Source organism: Asparagus officinalis, chromosome 4, assembly GCF_001876935.1.
Source record: "Asparagus officinalis chromosome 4, Aspof.V1, whole genome shotgun sequence".
NCBI classification, from domain to species: Eukaryota; Viridiplantae; Streptophyta; class Magnoliopsida; order Asparagales; family Asparagaceae; genus Asparagus; species Asparagus officinalis.
The window spans coordinates 118220793-118231894 of record NC_033797.1 but is presented as its reverse complement, the minus strand read 5'-3'; the positions used below and the strand labels follow the sequence as shown (position 1 = coordinate 118231894).

The 11102-nt window shown below is 37.9% G+C and overlaps 2 protein-coding genes and 1 non-coding gene across 3 annotated transcripts in view; all 3 read left to right on the top strand.

Annotated features, from left to right (window-relative positions):
• The window catches only part of LOC109839200 (zinc finger MYM-type protein 1-like), a 12338-nt gene extending 3898 nt beyond the window's left edge, over window positions 1–8440 (top strand). Inside the window, exons 3-5 of the mRNA XM_020407629.1 lie at window positions 4802–4858; window positions 5961–6413; window positions 6584–8440. Of these exons, the coding sequence (XP_020263218.1) occupies window positions 4802–4858; window positions 5961–6413; window positions 6584–8440 (2367 nt within the window). The remainder of the gene's footprint in view (window positions 1–4801; window positions 4859–5960; window positions 6414–6583) is intronic.
• Window positions 4529–4608, top strand: TRNAL-UAG. The gene has a single exon. It is a non-coding gene; the product is annotated as a tRNA-Leu (tRNA).
• Window positions 8730–10212, top strand: LOC109838024 (acidic endochitinase-like). The gene has a single exon (XM_020406432.1). The coding sequence runs from the start codon at window positions 9111–9113 to the stop codon at window positions 9993–9995; it is 885 nt and encodes a 294-aa protein (XP_020262021.1). The 5' UTR covers window positions 8730–9110; the 3' UTR covers window positions 9996–10212.

The window sequence follows — 11102 nt, the reverse complement described above, 5'->3', positions numbered from 1 at the left end:
AAAAGAGAGAAGATTCTTATTGGAGTCCAAGAGATTTGGTCCGATTATCACCTATTTGTGGTATCCCTTTGTAGTGGGAAGAAACGGGGCCGACATGCGCCGGCATGGGGAACAGTTTGCACCGACCGTTTTTGTATACGTTCTTTGAGGGTCGACGAGCCCCTCTTGAGACAAAAGCTCCCATTCATCCTTGTGAATTTGTGCAAAACGTGAGTAGTTCGTCATTGCTTAATCAAAACCACCTTGTTGTTTCCTCGACTCTGAATGCCGCATTATATACGGAACTCCGTCTGGTTTGTCAACATGCCTTAGCTACTTTTGACGAGCACGACGCTGACGCTGTCGTCTCTTGACGAGCTCTTTTCGTCAATGTCGGCGGGCTTGATTTTCGATGACTCTTCCAACTCAGCATAAGAGCCATTGTGAGCAGAGGCTGTTGCGATGAAATTCCCGCAAACAATAAGCGAGAGTCTTCATTTTGTGCCTTCTTTGGCATGTAAGTCTCCTCAATTGTGAATCCTCCTTTTACTTGCGAGAGGATGATGAAGAGATATCTCAAAAACTCTGGTTTGGTCGAATTCGTATTCGACCATAGATTCAACTGGAATCTATGATCGCTGCGGACACGACGGTCTCGGCAGCGAACCGTTGGCTCCCATGTGGTCCCCAAGTTTGTTTTCGCCAAAAGTTGTTTTGTTGTCGAATTCATCTATATTCCGGTCGATACAATAAATTCAAAGAAAACAGCCCCTTTTTATAAGAACTTCTTTTACACAACAAAAAAGAAAATTAACAACTCTGAGAAATAAACGCAGGATCGTTTTTGGATCACTCTTTCGTGGGATTTTGCCTGTCGGAGCGTTTTGACTCCGTGGACCACCAAATCACAAGATTCTGATTGAATCGTGAGGGTTTATGATTCTGACTTTCGTTTATCGAAGTGAGAAATGTGAAACCGATATCTTATCGATGAAGATATCGTTCTTCTTGAAATCAAGTCAAAGCCTGATTAGTCAAAGGATTGGCCGTAAGGTCAGCACTTCTGCTCTCTCTGCTCTCTCTCTGCTCTGGATTGCTCTGAAGTGCTCAAATGATCAGCCCTGATCTCTGCTGGAAGCCCCTGTGAAAATGACCCTTCGGGGGGGTATTAATAACCCTCCTGCGATGAACAGTGCTCGCGAGACAGCATTTGCGTCTCGGCCGGGCGAGACAGTGTTTGCTGTCTCAGCTGGCCGAGAAAAACAGGTGTTTGCTTCTCGCCCAGTCGAGACAATAAATTTGCTTGTTTCCGAGACAGTAATACGTTCAGAAAATGCAGCTTTCTGCATCTGTAACGTCTCCACGTTTTAAAACCTCCCGTTATCCTGGCAGTTATCAACGTGATTCTCGCACGCGTTTCCCACATTCTTGAACAAGTTAGTGGCCACGTGTCGACGGTTGCAAAACCAGGTTTCTGAACCACTGACTAACTGTCTCGTGTGCGAGACAGTAAATTCTGTCTCGCACGGCGAGACAGTAAATACTGTCTCGCACGGCGATACAGTAAATACTGTCTCGCGGGGCGAGACAGTGAAAAACTGTTCGCGGGCGAGACAGCTGAAACTGTCTCAGCTGGCGAAGACAGTAGAAGTCTGTTCTCCCGGGCGAGACAGTAAAGGACTTCTTCGCCAGGTGAGACAGTAAAGACTTACTCGCTGTGAGACAGTCCTATACTTGTGTTCTTTTCCTTTTTGGATGATTTCTCTTGAGCTGTATTTGGATATCTTTTCGAACATTCTTTTGAAACAGCTACAAGAACGAACGCAAAGTTCGTTAAAAATGAACGCAGAGTTCAACCTGAGTACGGACGCAATGCTTGAACCTGAGAACGAACGCAAAGTTCGTTAAAAATTGAACCAGAGTCACCTGAGTACGAAACGCAATGTTTCGACCTGAGAACGAACGCAAAGTTCGTTAAAAAATGAACGCAGAGTTCAACCCTGAGTACGAACGGCACGAGTGTTCCACCTGAAGAACGACGCGAAAGTTCGTTAAAAAATGAACACAGAGTTAAACCTGAGAACGTAACTGCAAAGTATCGTTAAAAAATGAAACGCAGAGTCAACCTGAGAAGAAACCGCAAAAGTTCGTTTAAAATGAACGCAGAGTTTCATCCTTGAGTACGGAACGCAATGTTCGACCCTGAGAAGAAGCAAAGTCGTTAAAAAATGAACGCAGGAGTTCAAACCTGAGAACGAACGCAAAGTTGTGTAAAAATGAACGAGATTTCAAACCTGAGTACGACAATGTTCGTTAAAAATGAACGCAGATGTTCCAACCTGAGAACGAACGCAAAAGTTCGTAAAAATTGAACGCAAGAGTTCATCCTTGGAACGAACGCTAAAGTTCGTTTGAGGTAACCCACCTCCTCAATTTTCGCCAAATGAACCGCTTAGGGTTTTCAAACTGAAACCGCCGCCGTCAAAAGCCCAAAAATCTTTGATTTTTAATTTTTCAAAACAGACCAGAATTGGAAAAAAATTGAAGAAAAAATCAAAGAAAAATCCAAAAAATTCCAAAAGTTACTGTTCACCGGCGATTTTTTCAGTTACTGTTCATCCGAAAAAAAAACTTTACTTTCATCCGAAACAAATTTTCGTTACTGTTCACCGAACATTACTGTTCATCCGAACCCAAAAATTGAATCTTTAACCAGAGATTTAAGATCAAAAACCCAATAAAACTTAAATCCCTAAGAATTAATCAAGGTGGCTCTGATACCACTTGTTAGATCTACATCATAAACTTGAGATCTAAAACCATATAGCCATGATTAATTCAAAGAGATTAACAAGGATCTAAAAAAGAGCGGAAGCTTATACCTGAATCCATTGCTTGATCTTGATTTTGGGTTTTGGATCTTCTAATCTTAGGGTTTCTCTAAAACCGAATTTCTCTCTTAGATGGGGGTGAAGAGAATTAGAGAATGTAGTAACCCTAGATTAGGGACCATAACCCCTTATTTATAGATGTTGTATTTTTGTAATTTAGCCCCTCAATAAATCACAATTACAACCTGGTATCTGCACATATAACCCCATGACTTATTTAAATACCAAATTAACCCAACTTAATTGATCACTTTAGTGGGTTATCCTGAAAGATAGCAATACACATTGATTAATCATATGTGCCCACAAATAGATTTATTAGATTAAATCCAACACATACGGTCTTGACTCTCGGTAGAATCCAACGAGAATGGGTCCTACAGATTGATCTGGTACACACCTTAAGGAACATTCTGAATATAGAAACTCAAGTATGAGTAGATAAATCAACTGAAATAAGAGACAAACACAGGTCAAAATTTAAGGCAATGCAATTTGGTCCTATTTCTTCTGTACGTACTGTTGTCAGAATTTCAAGGTGATGCCCATCTCCTGCCATTTCGGTCCTGTTCATATTTTGATTTTTCTTGTGTACTATAGAATCAGATATCAAGCTTCTGTTTATCCTCTGTTATATTCATACATTTAAAGAATATATAAAAAAAAATTCTTTTTTTTATCATATATTACTTTTCCAGCTTAGTGACAACTTATGCATTGTTTCTTTTCAGGACATATTTCAAAAAATAACATGAATTTCTATATATTTGCAGAAAAGACTTAAACCAAAAATATCATAAGCTTTGAAATTGACAAATAACCTACGAAGAAAATTCATAATGCGTAGAGCGAAAAAGACTAAATTGACCATCATTAACTTGTACTGCACAACTGAAAATTTCAATTTCAGAAAAATGGACTTACTTTCAAAGTGCCCCTCATGTTCAAATGAGAATTTCTAAAAAAGAAAAAAAAAATTGAAGAATCAGAAGGATAACAAACCTTGAGCCCCAGGACTCACATAGGCAGGGCACAGGTAACAGCTGGCGATATTCCTCGATGATCTGCGAAGCATTAGCAAGCGGCAAATCCGTCACCAACTCAGTATTTCGACATCAGCCGCCAACAAAGGAACAGACCAAACATCACGAGGCATGCATGAGCACTCGATCACCGATGCTCTCCACAGACTCCACCCTCACACGCATCTTTCGATCGAGATGATCCGCTCTGAAGACTTCAAACCCGGCCGGTAGTATTTCGACCGCGATCCTTCTCCTTCTTAACAGTCTCCTCAGCAAGCAATGGCTCCTCATCAAAGTCCACTAAATGGGTAGCCCAATGCAAGAACCTAGATCCCTTGGGTATCCTGCTCCATCGACTCATCATCTCAAAGCATTGAATACCAACAGGAGACGCGAGAGGATCAACTACTAATAAATCCATAGAATATGACTCCCGACTCACAACCATAGATGGTGATGTTTGCCTTGTTTGGTGGAGTTAGAGAGAGAGAGTCAGAGAGAGAGAGAGAGAGAGAGAGAGAGAGAGAAGAGGACTATCTCAATCAGAGAGAGAATGAAGAGGACGATGAGGGGAGCCGGTCGCTTTTATTTGTAATATAGTTTAAAATTCTGAAGAGATTAAGTCACACATCAGACAGTTTGGCCGAGTGGTCTAAGGCGCCAGATTTAGGCTCTGGTCCGAAAGGGCGTGGGTTCAAATCCCACCGCTGTCATTTTTACTTTATTATTCTTATTCTTTATGAATATTATAATTGCATTTATTTTTTTTTCTTGTTGTGGTTGATGTCTTGGAAACTATGAACAACAACAACAAAAAAGAAAAGGAAAAGAAAAAAAAAGAAACTAAAGAATTGCTTGGGTAAGATCCACAATTCCTTTTCTATTTCCAGCTCGTTTGAATCTCAGGTTGTCGGAAAATGGGTTTTCGATGTTTTGGGGATGATTGCACTTGCATGTTCAAGGGTGAGCAACACACATACTCCTTTCTTTTTATTTTTTTACTTTTTTTTAACCAAACAAACCATTGAAAACTATTACAGGAAATCAATTTAACAATGTTTTCCTTAACCAAATAAGCCCTAAGGAAAAGCATGCTATGAAGATTTACATTAAGATTATTATTCCAAATGCCAAAATTATGGCCAACAGTCAAACAAGTGGGTTCTTAACAGAGTAATGACTCTATTAGAACATCCCTTAAAAAATGGTGATCTATATTAATTCCGACTATCCTATCAATGGTGTCAATCACCCTACTGCTATATGGGTTATATTCTGACAGGATTGCTATTCTTTTTAATATCTGACAAAAACCAGGGCCGGCCCTGGGCATAGGCAGGGGAAGCCTTTGCCTAGGGCCCCCAAAAAACAAGGGCCCCCATTTTATTTTTAGATATATATATACCTATATATATGAGGAAGTAAGGGGGCTTTTGTGCAAAATTATTAGAGGGGTCTAATAGCATAAATACACATCAAAACCTCCCTATCTTCAACTCTCCAACCCGTCCTCTGTTTCCAGCCGCTCTCACATATTAAAAAAAAAATTTGAAAACCCTCTCTCTGACCTCTCTCTTCTTCGGATCTTCCTCCCGTGGGCCGTGTCCCATCCTTGTCGCCTTGTCCTCCTCCCTCCCTCTCGGCTCTCGCCCGCCGGCCGCCGGCCCGCCTCCATTGAGTCCTCCTCCCTCCCTCTCGGCTCTCGCCCGCCGGCCGCCGGCCCGCCTCCATTGACCAAGCCAAGGTTTGGGTTTCACTTCTTCTTTTCTTTACTTCTATGCTTCTTTTGACAATATCGTGAATTGATGTAGAATTTTTGATTTATTGTAAGTTCTAGGGTTTAGGAAGTAGGGCTTTGTGGAATTAGGGTTTAAGAATTAGAGCTTTGTGAAATTAAAATTGAAATTGATTAGGGCCTAAATTGAAATTGAAATTGGAATTAGTTCTCACTAGATTTTATTGTTTAATTTCAAATTTCAATTTAAATATTTGATATATATTTTAGTTCCTAACATGCTTTTTGGTAGGAATCCTTGATTAATTTATTTTTCTCGATATTTATTAGATTGTAGCAGATTCAGAATTAAATTTGGATATCATGCCTCCTCGAAAGTATATGTCTGGACATGATAAGCGGATAAAGAAACAAAAAATTGAAGAATTCAATCGATCTCAAGCGGGAGCACTTGAAAATTTTATTACTTGTAGTAGAAATATATATTCTAATTCAGTTCAAGATTCGGTGAATGTTGAAAATGAGCAACCTGAAAATCAAGAAAGCGAGGATTTGGTTAATGAAAATTTGAATGAGAATAGAAATTCCATTGAAGAAGGTGAAGAACATGAAGATTCTAATGAGAATAGAAATTTGAATGAGAATAGCAATGTAAATGAACATGAAGAAAATGTAAATGAACATGAAGATTTGGTACAAGAAGAAAACCTTGAAAGAAGGCCTTCAAACATAAATGACCCAGGAAATTGGAAAAATATTGATCAAAGATTGAGAGACTTACTGGTTGAAAGAGGTCCCAAAAGAAATGATAATCTTGATTTTCCAAAAGATTCAGAAGGCAGACATTTCTCCTCAACACATTACATTCGTAACTTATCCAATGGTGAATATCATGATAGAAAATGGCTAATCTATTCAAATTCTTTGGACAAGGTTTTTTGTTTTGTTGTAAGTTGTTCAAAAACGATGCAAACAAAATTCAATTGGCAAATGATGGAGTAAGAGACTGGAGAAATCTCAGTGCCAGACTTAAAAGTCATGAAACAAGTAGTGAACACATTGTTAACATGAAGAGTTGGATTGAATTAGAGATCAGATTACGACAAAATGCGACAATCGATAAAAGTGTTGAAGAACAAATCAACAAAGAACGAGAACATTGGAGAAAAGTACTATTGAGAGTAGTTGATGTTGTGAAAACACTTGCTAAAAATAGTTTGGCATTTCGTGGAGATAATGAGAAGCTTTATGAAGAAAATAATAGAATTTTTTTAAGTATAATAGAAATGATTGCCGAATTTGATCCAATAATGAAAGAGCATGTTCGTCGAGTTCAGGAGAAAGAAATTCATTATCATTATCTTAGTCACAAAATTCAAAATGAATTTATTCTTCGAATAGCAGATGAGATCAAAAGTTTAATCATCCAAAAGATTAAAGAAGCAAAGTACTTTTCTGTTATTCTTGATTGTACTCCGGATGCAAGCCATGAAGAGCAAATGTCACTTATATTAAGATGCGTGAATATTTCAACAAGCCCAATAAAGATGGAGGAGTTCTTTTTAGGATTTTTAAAGGTGGATGATACATCAGGACGAGGACTTTTTGAAGAACTTGTAAATATTTTGCAAGAGCTTAAACTTGATATTGGTGATGTAAGAGGACAAGGGTATGATAATGGTTCTAATATGAAAGGAAAACATAAAGGTGTACAAAGAAGATTATTAGAGATAAATCCTAGAGCATTCTACACACCTTGTGGTTGTCATAGTCTTAACCTTGCACTTTGTGATATGGCAAACTCTTGTTCGCAAGCTTTATCTTTTTTTGGAGTGGTGCAGCGCATATATTCATTGTTTGCATCTTCTACAAAACGGTGGAAAGTTCTTACAGATAATGTTAAAGGTTTCACACTTAAGCCACCATCACAAACTCGTTGGGAAGGTCAAGTTGAAAGTGTTAAAGCAATAAGATTCCAAGCTCCAGATATAAGAGATGCTTTGATTTACTTAGCAAGTTCTAGTGAATATCCTAAGACAAAAAGTGATGCTGAGTGCTTAGCAACATATGAAATTGAGAATTTTGAGTTCTTACTTGGTATGGTTATTTGGTTTGATATTTTGAATGCTATTAACAAAATAAGTAAAATCATGCAATCAGAGGATATGCAGATTGATGTTGCTATAGACCTTTTAAGAGGGCTCATTTCTTTTTTTGAAAGCTACAGAGAAAATGGATTTGAAGCAGCTATGGTTGAGGCTAAAGAAATTGCAGTTAGAATGAAAGTTGAACCCATTTTTCGTGAACGTCGCATCATTCGTAGAAAGAAACATTTTGATGAAAATGCTAGTAAAGAGATGGCAATGACAGCTGAAGAATCCTTTAGAGTCAATTACTTCATATATATCGTTGATCAAGCTCTTTCTTCACTCAAGAGTAGATTTGAACAGTTTCAACAGTATGATGAATCTTTTGGTTTCTTGTTTAATTTGGAGAGGTTGAAGTCTGCAGATAATGATAGTTTGAAGTGTTCATGTCTTAACCTTGAAGATCTCCTAAAGCATGACAAAAATTTTGATATTAATGGGACAGAATTATTTTCAGAACTCCAAATCTTAAGAGAAGCATTACCAAGAGGAACAAAAAAAGCAATTGAAGTATTGAATTTTATGGAAAGGCTAAATTGTTGTTTTCCAAATGCTTGGATTGCTTATAGAGTATTATTGACAATACCAGTTACAGTTGCATCGGCCGAGAGAAGCTTTTCAAAGTTGAAGCTCATCAAATCTTATCTACGGTCAACAATGTAACAAGAGAGATTGAATGGATTGGCTATGATATCTATCGAAAAAAAATTATTGGAGAAGCTTGATTGGAACATTTTAATTGATAATTTTGCAGCTCAAAATGCAAGGCGATCCCATTTAATGTAGTATGAATTGTGTTATTTATAAAGCATCAAGAAGTTTTTTGATTTTAATATTAACACGATTATGTGCTTATTGTCTCATTTTAATAAAAAATATTTTGCTATCTTATAAAATTTTTTGTGTATGGAATATTGTATATAGAGGCCCCTCATTTGAAAGCTTGATTAGGGCCCCGTGAAATATTAACACGATTATGTTTTTTTTCTACTAATATTCTAATTACATTTGTTAAAGGTCTTACTAAACATGCTAGCTATTAACATCAATATTTGAGATTCTATTCCAAATGGCAAAATCCATGCCAACAACCAAACAAGTTGGCTTTTAATATCAGACAGATACATGCATACCATCTCTCAAGAAAACCTAACATAATCACTAACCAATCATCAAGTCATCAATTAACTACACCTAAAATTTGTCAACAACTTTGCCGTAGGGCCAACACTATCATCTCAACCATCTTCATGTCGAGCAATTAAATTCCACTCCCCACGATTAAATTTTCTCTATAACAACACCAATCAATTCCTCATTCCACTCAGAAAACATGGCAAACAAATTTCTAATAATAATTTCCGTACTCCTATCATCCTTTTATAACTCCAATTCCGTAGGAATTGCCATTTACTGGGGCCAAAATGGCTTTGAAGGCACCTTGAATTCAACCTGCTCAACAGGAAACTATGCATTCATCAACATAGCCTTCTTAATCCAATTCGGCGAAAAAAGAACCCCAATCCTCAATCTCGCTGGCCACTGTGATCCAAGCTCCAACGGCTGTGTTCACCTAGGCTACGACATAAATTTCTGCCAATCAAACGGAGTAAAAGTTCTCCTCTCCATTGGCGGAGGAGTAGGGAACTACTCCCTCTCATCTCGTCAAGATGCAAAAAATGTCGCAAAGTATTTGTACAAGAATTTCTTGGGCGGCCATTCTTCTAACCGCCCTCTGGGGCCTGCAGTTCTAGATGGTATTGATTTTGATATTGAACTTGGAACTAACCGTTATTGGGAAGAACTCGCGAAAAATCTCTATAAATACAGTCTGAGAGGGAGGAAAGTGTATTTATCTGCAGCTCCTCAGTGTCCGCTTCCTGACTTCTTTATGTCAGAGGCTCTTGAGACTGGGTTGTTTGATTATGTATGGATACAGTTTTACAATAATCCACAGTGTGGGTACTCTGAAGGGGATGTAACTAGAATTTTGAGTTCATGGAGGAAGTGGACTTACAGGATTCCGGCAACGGAGATTTTCTTGGGTCTGCCGGCAGCTCCTCACGCGGCAGGAAGCGGGTTTATTCCGGCGAGTGTGGTTGTTTCAGAGGTGTTGCCTGTGATTAGAAGGGAGGTGAAGTATGGAGGGGTGATGTTGTGGTCAAAGTTTTACGATGATCAGACTGGGTATAGTGCCTCAATTAAGAGCTATCTGTGAGCATGAGTTTTGGGAGTTTCGAACAAATTAAATTTGAACATGTTCTATGATTATTATTGATCATTAGATTTTAGACGAAATTTCTGTATTATTATTATTATTTTGGAGAAAACTGTATTTTCAGCTTGTGTTTCTGAGTTAGATAAAGATACGTGCTAATTAGCTGGTCAGTCGACTATGGATTTTTGTTAATGTTAAGGATTCGTTGCCTCGATTAGGACTCCTTTGCGTATGTGTTGTTGCTTTATCTAGATTTATTATATGCTCTTGCACTTGCTGGCTTTTATCAATTAGATTTTTATGTTCCTCGGGAAATTAAAATAAAGAATTTCAGATTTAACTCTTGATCCTCCATTCCACTCATTGTTTGATGATATCATTGCAGGACAATTCCGAACTTGTAATGTTTTTATCTCTCTTGCTATTTGATCTGATCTAGACGCATGTATTACACTTTGAAATTGGCCTCAAATATGGATGGATCTGATTAATTTGTTGCCCTGTTATTTATCTAGAACGGTTGTTTGAGAAAACATTATTGACCCTATTACGTGCAAGTTACTGAACAGATGACAGTGATTACTAGAGCTTATCTAGTTTTGAATAAGTTCTAGGGAAAAGAGGGCCCTGGCCAAATATCACTATGAGAGTGAGAGAGAAAAGAGGGTTGTTTTATTTTTGTTTTGTCATTGCCTAATTTCAGCTTCTTTTATTGGTGGCTTTCTTTTCTTGTAATTTTATGAGTTGTTTTGTTAAACTCTCATTAATGAAACATAGGGGTAGTCACTCACTATTTTTTAAACTCGCTATTTTACTCAAAAAAACTGCTACAAGTTTTGCTAAATTAAAAATATATAGCTTTTTGTAGGCTGTCTAAAAATCACAATAGATAGCTTATCCTCCATCAAACACCGATGATGGAAGTTACAATCTGACGACTTCAAGAATGCTACAATTTGAAGACTTTCACGTAGATCGCTGAAGGTTACAATCTGACGACCTTCACGATAACCGATGAGAGCTCTAGTTCAACAGCATTCATAATCAACATCGGGAGTTACAATCTGACGACTCTCATATTCTCAAGGAGCCAAGACGAAGATTACA

Coding starts and splice junctions, on each gene's coding strand:
- LOC109838024 (XM_020406432.1), top strand. CDS start 9,111: ATGGCAAACAAATTTCTAATAATAATTTCCGTACTCCTATCATCCTTT.